Source organism: Myotis yumanensis, unplaced genomic scaffold (genome assembly GCF_028538775.1).
Source record: "Myotis yumanensis isolate MYYU_CA2020_CCGP unplaced genomic scaffold, mMyoYum1.0.hap1 SCAF_12, whole genome shotgun sequence".
NCBI classification, from domain to species: Eukaryota; Metazoa; Chordata; class Mammalia; order Chiroptera; family Vespertilionidae; genus Myotis; species Myotis yumanensis.
Window position 1 is genome coordinate 18,241,543 of NW_027223763.1, and position 17,217 is coordinate 18,258,759.

The 17,217-nt window shown below is 37.3% G+C and overlaps 1 protein-coding gene across 1 annotated transcript in view; it reads left to right on the forward strand.

Moving 5' to 3' along the window:
- Positions 1 to 17,217, forward strand: part of SVEP1 (sushi, von Willebrand factor type A, EGF and pentraxin domain containing 1) — a 145,292-nt gene that overhangs the window by 42,794 nt on the left and 85,281 nt on the right. The window contains exons 4-8 of the mRNA XM_070430919.1: positions 4,888 to 5,046; positions 5,928 to 6,107; positions 12,716 to 12,895; positions 13,989 to 14,186; positions 16,542 to 16,660. Coding sequence (XP_070287020.1) covers positions 4,888 to 5,046; positions 5,928 to 6,107; positions 12,716 to 12,895; positions 13,989 to 14,186; positions 16,542 to 16,660 — 836 coding nt within the window. The remainder of the gene's footprint in view (positions 1 to 4,887; positions 5,047 to 5,927; positions 6,108 to 12,715; positions 12,896 to 13,988; positions 14,187 to 16,541; positions 16,661 to 17,217) is intronic.

Below are 17,217 nucleotides of genomic sequence, written 5' to 3' on the forward strand. Positions count from 1 at the left end.
GCATAATATGGTAAGAATAAAGAGCCTTTCTCTGGGGGCCCAGGAACTTGCTTGGTGCCCTACTTAGGTATACTAGGAACTAGGGCTTTTAAGTTGGACCACTCCTGGATACTTTTGTAATCTACATGAATGAGCACCTTGGAGTTGTGTAGGGCACTGCCTATAGGCAGCTGATGCCACTGGTCCTTGATGCAAGAAACAGAGGCTGTTAGTATTTATCGAGATTTTTGAAAAAATGAATCTTAGATTATGAATAGGAAAGAATTTAATGAAATATAAGTTATTTATAATGTAATTAATATTAACTAAAATAGTCATTTAAGGAATTGATATTTAGTGGGTAGGATAGATTACAGAGAATGAAGACTTTTTTGTATTTTACGTGTTCCAAACTTATTGCTGTTTCAATTTACTTCCACTGAAGAACTGAGTAATCAGCTGAAGAAAAACCTCATGTTAGCTTCAAGAATCACACTTCCAGTAATAGTAGCTGGTACCCGCCAAGATGTTTCTGAAAAGAGAAAGTGCTTATTTTAACAACAACAAAAACAGCAATTAAGAAATAATATTTGGTTCATTTCCAGGAAGGAAACATTTCATATTAAAAAAGAAAAAAAAACATACCCTAGCCATTTACCATCACTTGTGGAACTTGTTCAAACCACAGTCTGTTTCATCTCTTCGCTTTTGCCTGGTTTTAGATGAGGAATTTCCCCCCCTTGGGAATCAAAGAGTTTGATTGCACCTCTCCACCAGAATTGTGCAATGCCTTTAAATAGTTCTCAAATCTGTTTTCCATTATCATTATGAATTTCACAATATATTTCCAAATGTGCTTTTGTATATTTTTATCCAAAACACTGTTCTCCAGTGTTGTAAATTCTTGATTACTCAAAAGGTTTTGGAGAGTAATAGAATAAGATTAGTTCCTTTTTGTGTAATATTATTTTTAAATAAATTATAAAATCTGTACACATAATCTGACTGCTAATATGGAAGGTATTTTTAACTTACTTTTCAGTCTTATTCTATTTATAGAATCACCAAATGTTAGCATTGGAAATGTCATAGACATTACTAATTGTAACTTCTGTATTTTGTAGGAAAAGAAAACAAAGTCACTTGCCAGTGACCCACAGCTTGTTAGTGGGAGAGCCAAGATTGCAATTGCAACTCAGTTGTCTTGACTCCAAGCTTAATGTTCTTTCACTTCACCCTGTTGTTAGTTTCTCTGACTTTAGTCCTCCTTCCAACTAAACCCACCCTCCACCTTCCAACAGAGCTTGTTCTCCTGCCCTCCTTTGATTGATTGACTGCGGACTCGGACTCGGGCTATGGGATGGGTAAAGGTTGGGGTCAGAAAACTGGAAGACTGAACTTCCAAGAGCATGTTGGCCACTGAAAGAGAGAGACAAGTGCTTATGTTACATACAGTGTGATGTGTGTGAGAGCAGAAGTAAGGGTAATGTACTCTGGGGGACAGGCATGATGACTGATGAGTTTGATACTCTTCCATCACCTTTGTTTCTAATATTTCTTTTATTTTCCTATGTTTTTCTACCTTTGTTCTTTTTTCCCCTCCACCGATTTGGAGGTTATGTATTCTTTTTCTGTTCTTGCTTATGTGTATTTTTATGTGCAAATTTGAAGCTATGTTTTTCTTTCAGTTTTATCACATTGATGTATATGAAATGAAATGAGAACATCACCTTCTTCATCTTCTCACCCATCTCTCAGTTTCTCTCATATTTTAAACCTTTCTTCTTTATATTATACAAAGATTATTATTTTTTTTCTTGGAGCATATGCCCTTCTTTATAACAATGGGCTTTATTTGATATTCATTTTCACAGTTATGTAAGAGATTTGACAACAGATTGTATGTTCCACTAGTTACTTAATCTCAAGCAATTTATTGTCATTTCCCCCTACCTGAGTTCTTTATTTTCAATCAGTGAAATACATCTTTATTTCCAGAAGTCATACATATCCTCGAATGTCTTTCTCTTTCCTCATATTTACCAATAACTTGCTCAGATATGGAATTGGGGTTTATAATATTCTCCCATATAGCTGTATATCTTTTTCCTGGCATTTGTTTTTGTACAGGAAAAATGAAATGTCAGTTTGACTTTCCCATTTGTAAGTAACTTGTTTTTCTTACCTAGATGCTTGTGATACTTTTCTTTATCCTGGGTGTGAATCACTTTTTATTAATTTTGCCTGGAATTTGATGAGGTTTTTGTTTTTTTTCTCTTAAGCTTCAGGTAAGGAATAAATACTTGCATTAATATCACAACTATTACTTCTCCTGAGTCTGCTCAGTTCTGTTGTTCTGGAGCTTTACGGCTTCTTTTTACTGCATTCAATGACAATTTTAATTTTGTATTACAGTGTATATTTTCTTTTCCATTTGTGCATTTACAACTTAATCATTTTCTCCTACAGCTGCTGATATCTGTTTAAAGGAGACCATGTAGTCTTGCATCTTCTTGAGGGTCTGCACAAATATTTATTGAACTTTTTCTAGAAAGAAATATTCAGTAATATGAATAATACAATAATAATTCAATATTGAATAATATCATGCTTTGCAGCAATGTTCCCTTTCTGCTGAAGCATTTTGCATATTATCATTATAATTATTTTTAAAATGTTTCTCATTCGCCGAAACCGGTTTGGCTCAGTGGATAGAGCATCGGCCTGGGGACCGAGGGGTCCCGGGTTCGATTCCGGTCAAGGGCATGTACCTGGGTTGCGGGCACATCTCCAGTGGGGAGTGTGCAGGAGGCAGCTGATCGATGTTTCTCTCTCATCGATGTTTCTAGCTCTCTATCTCTCTCCCTTCCTCTCTGTAAAAAATCAATAAAATATTAAAAATAAATAAATAAATAAAATGTTTCTCATTCTTAAATAATAATAAATCAATCTAATTCTAGGATTTTCTACTATATGTCATGCAACAATGTTATCCTGTTTTAAAATATAATTAAGAATTTTAGAATGTTATTTTTCTAATAATTACATTATGTTATAAACCTTGTCTCTCAATAATGATTATATTTTTAGCATATTATAATGGTTAAGACAGGAAACCTTGGTTTGAGGCACAGCACATGCAGTAGTGAAGAACATGCCTTTTGGGCCCCAGCTGGTTTGGCTCAGTGGATAGAGCGTTGGCCCTCGGACTGAAGGGTCCAAGGTTCAATTCTGCTCTGGAGCATATACCTCTGTTGCAGGCTCGATCCCCGGCCCTCATTGGGACTGTGTGGGGGGCAATCAATGAATGTACCTCTTTCACATCGATGTTTCTCTCTCTCTGTTTCTCCCTCTCCCTTCTACTCTCTCCAAAAATCAGATGAGGATTACCAAAAACAACACAAAACATGGCCTTTGGATCCAGATAATCTGGATTCAAATCCCAATTCTTCCACTTACTCAGTGTGTAACTTTGGCAGTGATTTAACCTCTTGGTACCTTACTTTTCTCATCTATAAATTGAGATTAATAATATTATTTGCTTCATAGGTCCTTAAGGAGATTAAAAAGATAATATTTAAAATACGTAGAATAGTCCTTGGGACATAATAAATGCTGCATAAATATTTTCTTTAAATTGCGACTGCAACCTTTATTTCAATTTTATTGTAAACCTTAAAAAAATAAATTCTTTAAAAAAAATAAGTCAAAGCTTATTACCTGGAAATAGGCCTTAAACAAATAGCAATAGAAAGAGGGAGTATGCTACCATTTAAAAATATTTGACTTCCTAATTAAGAGCAAGATACATGTAATTTTGAATTTTTGTCATAAAAATTCACCAGTAAATCAATGTTATGGTCTAAACAAAAATTCTAGCTCTGTCACTTACTAATTGAGTAATATTAGTCAAGTCTTCACATCTCTTTAAGCTTTGATTTTCTCATCTTTAAAATTGTCATAAAACAATTAAATTAATGCATTCAGTAATAACATTGTAATTATTAATATTACTTATAAAACTGTGAGGATTAACAGTTTACATAAGATGTCATCATATTGGTGCACAGTACTTAGTTGCTATTGTTTGTAAAGAATCAAATGCATACTTGACTGAGCTACATTTAATTGACTTAACTGAGCACTGCCAGTCCCTTTATTCCACAATTTCTTCATTATCGAATTCTTAACTTTGAGTTATTTTATAGATGTGTAACTCCAGAGAGAGTAAGTGACAAATTCAAAGCCATGTTGTCAGTGCAAAGGGAGGCTATGAAGCAAGGTCAGTTAGATCCTGCTTTTAATGTTTTTTCTTTTTTTTCTTCAGCCTGGGGAAAACAAGGTTCTAACTCTTGTTTCTTCAAAGGGCCTATTTCCCATCAGTTGAATTATCTTCCTCAAGCCCTTCACTTTCTCCTGTCCTTTGTCAAGGGCTCAGAACAGAAAGTATGGGCTTAGTGCTTTTTGCATATCTGCTGGGAGAGGGTGCTGGGGGTGCAGTGGGGAAGATGAAGCTACACAGGTTAGGAGGGGCAGAGATGGAATATGGAGCATACCTATTATGTTGATGTTTTTATGCATCTAGTGTCATTCGTTTCTTTTAGTCCCTTTATATGCATTGCTATTTGGAGTTTTCCCACAAAAAAGCTCAGACATATCATGCTGTGCTGTGTTGTAATTGTACCTAATTGTGGGACAGAAGAGGCCACTTCATAACCTGCAAATAACAAACTCCATCATTCTTTAAAAAACAAAACAAAACAAACGTAGCAACTGTCCTTTCTTGAATTATATGATTTTTACTATGAAAAGCTGTTGTTTGGTTTTTCCTCTCTAACTAGTCTCAAAAATGTTGCTAATTATCAATTGATGCACCACATAAAACAGACTTCTCTGGCCTGCCCACAGCTTGCCCGCCAGGGACATTCAAACCAGAAGGTGTGCCAGGGGGTATCAGCACTTGCCTTCCGTGTCCTGATGAAAATCACACCTCTCCACCGGGAAGTACGTCCCCTGAGGACTGCGTCTGCAAAGAGGGCTACCGGGCATCCGGCCAGACCTGCGAGGGTAAGCCTGCCCCGCAGGGCAAACAGGAAATAGAAAAGTGGGTCTCTTGGAGGGATAGGATGCTGGTATTTTCATCCAACTCATTTAAAAACGATCTTTAGTGTTTCTTTCTCTAATCATATCAGGTGGGGGTGGGGGGTCTTTGCTCTTACTAAGTAGCATTTCTTATCACTGAACACACCCGTTTCTTGCTCCGGAGAAAGGAGATCTGAGCCAGGAGTAATATAACTATGAAAACAGAAAGATTTACCCACTTGGAAAAGATCTCAAATGAATCTAAAGAAAAAAGCCAAAATTTTTTAACAACAAATTTGAGTAACAAACAAGTTGGGTGATAGTTAAATTCATTTAAAGAAAGTATTTTTATAAGTAGAGTGTCTCAGTGTTATTCATATCAAAAATTAAAAACATTTAATTAGCCTATAACATGTACAAGAAACTGTGACTCTTGAGATTTGAAGCAGACACCCCTTTGCTGGCCTTATCTGGTTTTTATTTCATGCTTCCTTAATTAAGAAAGAAATAACTAATGGCATAGGAAGGCTAATAACTAGAAAATTTTATATCCAAATATACATCAAAATAAGAATGTTTAAAGCATACCAAATAATATTTAATTTGTTTTTAAATTTTAAGTGGGAGTAAATACCCAATGGAAATGAGATATATGGGTTCTTCCAGATACAGTACGCGCTTAGAAATTCAAATGCAAGTGGGAATTCTGTGGGTAAATTAGCCGTATCTATAAACCGTCCTCTTAAACCAAAGAAGTGTGTGGGGTCCGACGTCACCCTAAATTTGTCCCCCAAAAGTGGGGGGTAGTGGATGCTTCATAGGCAACGGCTAACTTTGCTTTTTCATTTTACTTTTATAAACATTAGTTGTGCACTGCCCTGCCCTGAAGCCTCCAGAAAACGGTTACTTTATCCAAAACACTTGCCACAACCACTTCAATGCAGCCTGTGGGGTCCGATGTCACCCTGGATTTGACCTCGTGGGAAGCAGCATCCGCTTGTGTCAACCCAATGGTTTGTGGTCCGGTTCAGAGAGCTCCTGCAAAGGTATGCAGATTACCCATTCACATTGTTTATTGATTGTCTTGCTTGAGTTCCTTGACTTAAACTCTAATGGACGAGTAAGTTCTTTGTTTCTTTTAATTTCATAGACCACAGACCACAGAAAGAAAAAAAATTATAGGAAGTTTGAAGTTAGAACTACTAAGTTCAATTGACCACATCATTATGAATCATGCCCTTTATAATTCTTCTGTGAACAAGCAAAGGAAGGGCCTGCCTGGGAAGGAAATGGACAGGTTACCCTAAACCTCGGGTTTTAAGCAGCCAAGACTGGGTGCCAGGGGAAGTTTTGGGATGATCAGAGGGGATTTTGATGCCTGCTGTGATCGTGGGACTTAGGGAACCACACCAATAGCCTGCGTAGGAGCAATTAGCTAACTTACCCATCTCTGACCTGCACTTGGAATAGCAGCGTGCTAGAGAAAGTGGGAATTTGCTAAAGGGAAATCTCAAAGAGCAGTCAGGCCCATAGAAAAGGGGACAGTAACTCGGGTAGAACCTAAGGATCCCACATTAAATACAAGGAAACAACAAACAGAATGGTACCCAAGTTCACTTCCAATCTTGCCATCTCTGTGATCAACTTCCCTACTTCTTACAACTGTTGCACGGGCAACTTCCTAAGGTTCCACCAGTAGGGTTGGAAGAGAAAGCTATCAAAGGAAAGGTAAGAGGGGAACAAGGTGAAGGACTTGAGAATCCTTGCCCATGAAGCTGCTGAAGACAGTATTCACCCCCTATCTAGGGCTGCCAGGTGAAATACAGGACCCCCAGTTAAATGGGAATTTTAGATAAACAACAAATAATTTTTTTAGTATAACTCTAATACCAAATTTGGGATCTACTTATACTAAAAATTATTTGTTGATTTTTGTGAAATTCACATTTAACTAGATATCCTAATTTGTTTGTAGCATTTTGTTGTTTTCTGAATCTGGCAACCTATCCCCATCCCCTTGGCATCCTTTGGCAATACACTTTGCTGAGGATTTGACTGCTCCCAGACCGCCCCGCCCCCTCCCCCTATCGCTCAGCTCACTGGATTAGGGTAAGGAGTTCTGTCTTCTGGTCTTCTCTTGGCTCCAGCACCCGGAAGGGAAGCCCACCACCGCAAGGTCATATGTGAACCCCAGGAGACCTCCTCTATTTTTATCTGCTACTGATAAGAACCCATCTATAAATGTGAAATTGTCTAAGTCAGGTCCCAGTCCAGATTCTCATTTACATCTACGAAAAGACAAGGAAAAAATGAAGAGAATCAGAAAATTGAACAAAAGAGACCTGAAAGGAAGGGGAAAACATAGAATCTCTGAGATTCAAAGGCAGTTACATTACTAAAATAAGACCAGAATTCCAAGAAATGGGAGTAATCTGAACGCAAAAAATATTTCTTAGGAAACAAAAAGATTGCTGACACAATGAATGGACATAGTTAAGAGTCAAATTAATAAGTTAGAAAATCAACTCATGAAATTCTGAAAATAGGGCAAAATTTCAAAGATTAAAAAAAATATGTGAAAGTCTAAAGAGACATGAGAATAGTCACAGGAAATAGACTCTTCTTGTTTTAGGAATCCAGAAAGAGAATGGAGTGGAGGAGAAACCCTAACAGAAGATTACATAATATATCCCTAATCAGAAATCTTGAAAATACACACAATTAAAAATCTTTGATGTTCAGTTTAAAATCACTTGCTGTGTGCCAGGAAAAAAACTTAAAAACAGATCCATGTCTGAAAATAATCTTAGTGAAATTTCTGAATGCCCTGGAAAAATAGAAACTTTTGCCCGTTACTAGCCATTCCAAATATTAGAAGACAAAAACAGTAGACTCTAGACCTCTAAACGCAGACAAGCTGCTTTTTATGTGTGAAGACATTTCAGTCATATGATTTCTAATGGTAAAAAGTCACATCCCATTACTGAAAAAGTTAATCATAGAAAATCTCTTAGTCAATAATATCATAATAACTATGTATGGTACCAGGTAGGGACTGGAAATATCAGGGGGAATACTTTGTAAAGTATGTGATTGTCTAACCACTATGCTATACACCCAATACTAATGCAAAATAATATTGAATGCAAACTGTAATTGGGGGAAAAAAGGCATGTAAATTTAAAAGAAATATTCCTGTAAAGTCAACAGTTAAAATCTCTACCCCTTCTTCCAAAAACCTCATTGTAGAGGGTGGAAAACATTACATTTAACTTTCCACTTACTGGCCTTCCAAAGAGAGTGAGAAAAGCAGGTGGACAACCCCCTTAGGATAAGGACGGGCCCTTTCTGTTTATCCCCCACAATCCACATCCTACCCTAGCATCCAGAAGACATGGCCACGCCCTCTCAGAAAGCCATCCCTTTGTTCCCACAGCTTTGATTGTTCAATCATCCTGCCTTAGCTCTTGGTCCCTATGTAGAAACCCTCTCCATTGCCAACCTCCTCCCCGGCTTAGAGGGCTGACATTTAACCTCTGCATGTGCATCCACAGGCCTGTCCTCCACTCGTTCTAGCCCTTGTGCTCTGTGTGTCAGGGTCAGGCAGGAAAGCACAGGAAACACACCATGCACGTTGGGGGATAAGGGACTGATTTAGGAATCAGACCTCACACAATTTTGGAAGGAGCTGGAAAATAGAAGTTCCAGAAGAGAAGTTGGAGTATCAGAGAAGTTAACTGCCAGTCCAGTATGAGAATCCAAGCCGTCCAGCTGCTGAAATGGAACACAAGGGAGAAATGTGTTGGGGAGTCTAAGAAGCTTTGCCTCTGTGTAGCCACACCCTGATGCTCTACAGCCACGAACCCAGCCAGCCATGAACTTGGCGCCACCTTTGGCTAACAGAGTCAGCAGTCAGGATGTGGGGTGGAAACGAGCAAAGACAAGCTGGGACCCATAGGACATGTCTGCATATGTCTATCATTGAGTCTAGATACAATGGGTACTCCTCCTCCCACCTTCCAAATCTAGTGAAAGTTCTCTTGACCAACCCTTACCTGGTCCACGTGAGGAGATTTTGACAAGGTGTTTCTCAGCTGAGCCAACTTGTTACAATACAGACCACCACACTTACTTTTATTACTTAACACTCTCTCACTTCAGTTAGACCGAGTTCATTGTGAGCACAGAATATACCTTTTCCCCTTCAATTCTTGCTTATACCTCTGGTGAATGATTGAACACTTGAACAAATACACATATTGATAAGTACATTGATAAATAAGCACCTTGATGATCTGCTTGTGTCACTTCCTATTATGCATTTGCATTTTTAAAAGGCTTGTTCTCTTTTATATTATTTGAGTTGGTATCCCATTATTAAATAAAAGAATGTTAGTCAAAGAAGGAGATATGCTACAGGACCGTGGATCTTCCTAAGATCCCTTCAATTTCACTCCCAAAGACATCTACCTAACTTTCCAGTGTAAAAAGTTGTCCTGAATGGAGATGTTTCCTATTCAGACTCTTCCTCTGGCTCATCATTAAGGGATTTAATTACTTATTGTTCTATGAAAAAGCATATTTCATTAATTCTAAAACACTTTCCCCCCCATATTTAAATATCTCTAAAACTGAGATGCATCTTATAGTGGCATTAAGTGTTTATAGATATTATCATTTCTTTATTAGTGGCTCAAAATTATGGTGTGCCTTATAGTTGGGGCATCTGGAATTAAATGAAAAGTGGTCATTGTGTGGCCATTCACTTCTTTTCAGGTTGGGTAGTATGGAGAGAGTGATATTTTACAGATCTAATTTAAATCTAATTATAAGGACAGAAAATAATGTTAGTGTCTTTTTTTCTTAAAAAGGTTTATAATATTGAGGCTAAAATGAAAGACCAGTGTAAAATATAAAGCCTTTTACACATGTAATGTTACATCATTAATATTTTATAGTGTTAGATACTGATTCTTATTCCTCTTATATACTCTTCATAAGGACTTATACTCTTTTTCAATTTTATCTGAATCCAACTTGTAAGGATTCCTTTGTGGCTTCTCAATAATAACTAGTTATACCACAACATCACAGTACATCAAATTTTATGGAGGTATTTTTTTTCTGAGAAAAGGGTTCAAACAACAATGAGAATCCTACACTTAACATCAGAGTTATTGTATTGTTAGTATGGATACTATCACAATTTGAGGTTGACAGAAAGTGTGTGTCTGGGGAAAATCGAATTATCTTTTAAATGAAAACCAGAGGAAGATCTTACATTATCTACTACATAGTAGACTATTCTCTAACAGACTATATTGCTGTTTTCTAAAAAGACTATATTTAAGGATTGCTTTAACATGAATGTAAGTCAAGAAACATTTGTAGAGTTTTTCGGAATTGAAACAAATAAGCATGTTCCTATTAAAAATGATAATAAATGGCCATTCTTGATTGACAAGGAGTATAAAATGTTGAAGACTAAATAGGAATTATTGAATCCTTTGTTTTCCCTGAGGAACAATGAAAACTTATTAAAACCAACATATGAGAAGCAATATAATTTGCATGTGTATGAAACACCAAATGTAATTTACTCTCAGTACTCTTGAGAGATGTTGTAAATCCATCTTGTCTCCGCTTGGAAAGCCAGAGTGATTTAAGCAGCATATTGACTCTAAAAGCAGTTGTTGAATATATTTTTTCAGATTTTATGTATCATGATCATAGGAATTTATCTTATTTTTTTAATTTTTTATTGATTTCAGAGAGGAAGTGGGAGAGAGAGAGAGAGAGAGAGAGGTCAATGATGCCTCCTGAATGCTTCCTACTGGGGATTGAGCCTACAACCTGGGCATGTGCCCTGACCTTGATATACACATTTAATAAAGATTCTACTTATGTGATGGACACACTTAATAAAAATCCAGTGTGGAAGGCAAAAGATTTCTGTTTTGTTGTCATTGATAATTGACTTTTTTCAAACCATCCCAGGGTCTGAAAAGCTAGGCTTTATGGCTTCCCCTTTCATCTAATTCTTGAATTTTCTCTAAGGAGCAGTCAATCCTAAACATACATTTAATGCACCCAGTATTTATGCTCTGTTGACTAATATCATTTGAATGGGTTACTTCACAGTATATTTTATTTAAAAAATGACTTTGGTTGAATATACACTGAATATTTGCTCCAGCTTTCTTTCCTATTATTTTAAAATTAAGCTTTCATCATAAATAAATATGTGTTTGATATTTAAAAATTGGAAAATGCAGAAAAGTAAAAGAAAGAAAAAAAATACATTTTACCCAGAGTCCCAATAAAATTGAATCCAAATGATTTTGTTCAAAAATGTCTAGAGTTTGCTATGTCACCTTCTGGCCTTTTGTGTTGCAGTAGTGCTGAGAGCAAACTGAACTTTGTTCCTTTGTAGGAGTTGTTTTTGGTTTTTGTATAATTCCTGATGCCGTAGGATTATATCTGTAAACTATTAAAATGATTATATGCACCCACCCTTTGACATATTCAACAGGAATCCACTCTCTTTCCCTCCTCATATCTCTGTGTATGACAGGAGTCACTGCCTATACTTATACTATAATATGCTGGAGTACTATCCCTCATGTCTGTATTTTAAGACAAAAAAGGAGAAGGAAGGGGAAGGCAAAAAAGTACTCTCTCAATTGAGACAGTCCCCTTTAAAAAACTTGTCCAGAAGTTCCACACAACTTCAGCTTTTCTCTCATTGACTGTCATTTCTTGTGATGGACGTGGGGAATTGTCTTCTAGCTGTGAATATTATTATGCTGAATAAACTAGGAAGAATGCTTCTGGGGTGGGCAAGTAGCATTCTTCGCTAGAGTAGCAAAAAAACAAACAAATCAATGTTAATGCCTACATCAAGATCAGCATCATGATCTAGGATTTACAGTAAGTGTCTGGGAAAAAGGAGTGAAAATGCTAAAAGGACAAGAGTTGTCGTCAGAGGATAGAATACTGGAATTTAAGATTGCAAGGGTTGAGCTGCTTTGCAGATCCTGGGATCATTAAAAGCCCCAGGACATGCCCATGAGATCTGAGAATTGAGTTGCTCATCAACCTGGAATCTCTGTCCCTTTCCTTTTGTTGGAATACAGCCCGGAAAATCACAGCCAAAGACTTTGTCAAGCACTCCCTGTCTATAGGCATCATCATCCGTTTAAGTTAGGGTGGGTAATATCGGGCTCTCAAAATCATTTGGTCTGGCCCTGCCAAGGCATTAGGGGTGAGTTAACTAAATGTCTGACCAAATAGAGCAGGCTAATTTTTAAGTTGATAATTTTGTGTGGCCTGCAAATGATGTTATAAATATCCAAATGGCCCTTGGCAGAAAAAAGGTTCCCCACCCCCGATTTAGGACCAGACTCCTCAGAGACAGGTTAAGTTTCCCATCTATGGGTAGATGGCTGAACACAGTGAGATTGCTTGGGCAATGCATTTGGTAAAACACAGGCTATTAATTGTCTAGCACTAACTCAAAAAATAATGATATGTTTTACTCTTTGCCATTTTAAGAAAAGGGCCTTTTCTTGCTTGTAATGTGTTATTGAACTTATAATGATCATTTTTGTCCTTATTCAGTAGCATGTGATCTAATAGTTTTCATTTTATATAGTAAGAACATGCCCTCGTCTCCGCCAACCCAGACATGGCCGCCTGAGCTGTTCCACGGGGGAAATGTCCTACAAGACAACGTGTTTGGTTACCTGCAATGAAGGGTACAGACTAGAAGGAAGTGTTAAGCTGACCTGTCAGGGAAACGCCCAGTGGGATAGTTTAGAACCTCGTTGTGTGGGTAAGTTTCTGGAAGGTATGGCGCCTTTTGTGATTCATTTTTCTTGCTCTCTAATTCCCATTTTCTGTGAAGACCTAGAACTAAAAATTGACTCATAATGACTATAAATACAAAACCATACATACAGATGCACAGAGATATAGGCATATAAATAAATGTTGTTTTATTCCCCTCCACTGGTGAAAAGCCTTCTAATTTTCCAAGTCACTGAAGTTTACAGCTTTAAATCCTTTTTTTAAAAAAATGGGGCCAATTTTGATGTGTTTTTTTTTAAAGGAAATGCTATACAATTCCATCACTTTGTTAAACACAATTTACTTTTACCTTGTTGATGAGAGGACTGAATTATGAACCAATGAATCTTAAGATGGACCATAAAATTCATCCTATATTCTGCCTTGTCCTTCACTAAGAGCTGTGACATCTCGCTACTGCAGTTGGGTCCCGAATGAATAAATTCAGTAGCTTGTTCAGTTTTCTGCTTCTTATACACTGTAGATACAAATAACAATAGTTATGATAATATGATGAGATGTTGACAACTACTATTTAGTGAAACCTTACTATGTGACAGATACAGTAACCTAGTAGTATTAGCAGGTATGTAATGAAATATACAACTTCCAAAAAAAGGGAGAAGAAGAACTACATGTATGGAAAAAGTTAAGAGGTGCCAGGACCTAAGATGGGAAAACTAGATGCTATAAATATGCCAGGTCGTCCAAAATTGATTTACACCTTTATTCTAGTATAATCTAGTACTCGATTCTTGGGTGATCATAAGGGAGGGCGTGACCAGGCGGGACATTGGACTTACTAGGGGATTCATTTACAGTCGACCCTCACTGTGCAGGCTCAGAAAAACTGATGTTATCATACCGAGAAGAGATGATCGCTCTGATACAGAGGAATAAAATGTACTATTAAACAAATATTCAGTGCAGTAACAATGCCATACCTACTGTTATAAGTACTGAAAGACATTGGCCTGACCAGCGTTGTCAGTACTTTTGTTGGGTAAAGAGAATGTGTGGCATTTGCAATTTGTGAGAATGCAAAGAACATTCTCTCATTTCCTTATTCCGTACCACAGAGCGCCAGTGCGCCACCTTTCAGATGCCCAAAGGTGTCATCGTGTCCCCCACCAGCTGCGGCAGGCAGCCAGCCAAACCTGGGACAATTTGTCAGCTAAGTTGCCACGAAGGATACATTTTAGCTGGAGTCAGAGAAGAATTGCGATGTACCACCTCTGGAAAATGGAGCGCCAGGGTTCAGACAGCTGTTTGTAAAGGTAGGTCTTCTATGTTGGTCAGATTAAAAACCAAATTCCCATGTGATTACAAGTTGGTGGATTGTGGGACTGTCCTTTGCAACTCTGCTGCAAACCCATGATAAATGGTGGTTTTACAAAATCCAATTGCAACATGCCAGGCAATGACAGAAGACATATGAAAATAAGCATAATATAGGAACTGGAAGTCAGGTAAGTTTTGCATCAGTAGATGCAGAAATTCTTTGAGGAGTTTCTGACCCATATAAAGCAGGTGAGACTAAATGCATTTTGAGACCTGCATCCATTATTCACAGGAGAACATTGCCATCTTCCTTGTAGCAGGGGCAGACAGCTATGAAGGAGCGGGCGTTGAAAACAAGAGTTCTTAAAAATAAAAATATGAATATCTCTAAGAGAAGGGCAAAAACATGGAACAGATGTTGTTGAAAACAATATTCGTGATTTGAATAACCAAGTTGAGTGTTCTTTAGAATCAGACTAATAAAGAACTTGACTATTCCAACTTATGAAACCAAACAGATAGAAATTAAGAGATACCAATGATCAGTTGAGAAGCCCAATATCCATATTAGCATAACCAATGGACACAGACACTGGGGCGGTGGGGGCTTGCCCGGGGTGGGAATGGCTTGGCGGGGGTGGGAAGGGGGTCAAGCGGGGGGGAAAAGGAAACATATGTAAAACTTTAGGCAATAAATAAATTTTTTTAAAACAGTTCCAGAAAGAGAGAGAAAAGGGGGGTGGAGGAGCAGAATTTTCCTACCAGTAAAAGAAAGTTTTTACTTTTTACACAGAAAAGCTTGAACCTTTAGATCAAAAGTAGCCCCTGAGTATAAGGCAGGCATGTTTTCACTACTTCTGGTGAAGTTTCTGAAGTCCAAAGTTAATGACAAAATATTAAATAAAGCCCTTACTGGTTTGGCTCAGTGGATAGAGCGTCAGCCTGCAGATTGAAAGGTCCCAGGTTCGATTCTGGTCAAGGGCATGTGCCTTGGTTGCGGGCACATCCCCAGTAGGGAGTGTGCAGGAGGCAGCTGATCGATGTTTCTCTCTCATCGATGTTTCTGACTCTTTATCCATCTCCCTTGCTCTCTGTAAAGGATCAATAAAATATATTTTTTAAAAAATTAAATAAGTTTCCAGTGAGAAGAGAAATTGAGCGAAAGAAATAAGAATCAGACTCACTTCTCTTTTAGAACTCTAAATGCCAGAAGGAAATGTAGCAATGTCCAACGAATACGGAGAGAGAAATGGCTGTAAACTTTAAATTCCAAATCCAGTCAAACTGTTATTCAGGTATGAACGAAAAGTCAGATACTTTTTCAAATTTTCAGAGGCAATATGCTAATATATATTTGTGAGGGGAAATTGTCAAACAATTATCAGAGAAAATGTAAATTGAATAAAATTGCAAAGAAACAAGAAGATGAATTAAATCAATTTGGATATATGTACTAGTATTCCACTGCAAGTTACAGAAGACCTAATTTAATGTAACTTCAAATGAGGGGATTTATTATATATATAATAAGAACTTAGTTCTACAGTTACTAATGTGGATATGTGTAATGTTACCACTTCTAATTCAGTGTTTGTATTGCAAAGTTTCACACTGCAAAAAATTTCATTGACTGTAATTTGTTGTTTGTTTTGACAGTACCTTTTCGCACTACTAATTCATCCTACTTGACAGCCCTTGTTTTAAAGTGTAGTTCCTTCCTGCCAGTCAGCATTCATCTTTCTATTTATTTCTTTATTTCATTCAAAAAATATTTATCAAGGTCCTATTCTATGCCAGGTATATATAGCACAATGGGACAAGAGATACCCTGGCATTCACACACCTTAAATTTTTGGGGGGTAGACAATTGCACTTCAAACTGGCATTATGAATTTTGTGGCTCGGAAGGACAGAGAGTTGTGGGAACTTGAATGAGCACCTAAAATGGACCAGGGGAGTCAGAGAGAGCTTTCTGAGGAGCTTGTGTCCAAGCTGAGAATTAAAGGACAAGTAGTAGTTACCTAGGTAAAGGGAGAAGCGGGTATTGATTCAGGTAAATAAAAGAACATAGGCAAAGGTTCCAGAAAGACCGTGGGGCTTTCATGGGACTGGAAGTATTTATTGTGGAGAGTGAGTTCCAGTAGGGAATCTATAAAGGCAAGGTTGAGGTCAGCAGGTACTAGCTCTTGAAGGTCCTAGGAAGCTATGCTGAGATCAATTATCCTGAACGCAGTTGTGCAATCAGGAATCGATATGGAAATGACGAGACACAAAGTATTAATGTATTCTTATCTAATTCTTAAATGATGTAGACTTAACGTATTAATTGATTTGTGTATTTTCTGAGTCAGATGTGGAGGCTCCTCAAATCAACTGTCCTCCGGATATAGAGGCTAAGACGCAGGAACAGCAAGACTCTGCTAATATCACCTGGCAAATCCCAACAGCTAAAGACAACTCTGGGGAAAAGGTAAGGTTTATGCAAACATGTGCATCCTTTTCAAATAGACTCTAAATACACTATAAATATGTTTGATATTGAACATTTACTAATACTCTAATGACAGCATGCTCTCTGTATACATATACACATTGATACTATCAAATATTGGCAGGGAGAATGCAAATTAGTACTATGCTTTGGGAAATAAATTTTGTAGTAGCTACATGAAATATTAGTAACCTTGAGGTTAGTAATTCCATCCATGGAAATTTATTATAAGGACACAATAAAAATATTTTTAAATTCTTTATGCAAAACTGTTCATCCCAGTGCTGTTTACAGTAGTAAAATTCAGGAGCAATTTAAGTGTCTTTCAATAGATTTTTCTTAAATTATCATATATTTATTCTACAGAACATCATGGCTACAATTAAGTCATCTTAAGTTCTAAAGACTAGGCAACAGCATAAAAGGTGTTTTAAGATATGTTTAAAAACAAGAAACAACATTTCGTATTATGCCAATGCTACACACATGCAAGCTGGGAAGCTGGGAAGGAGACAGTTTTTCGATGAGGCTCATTT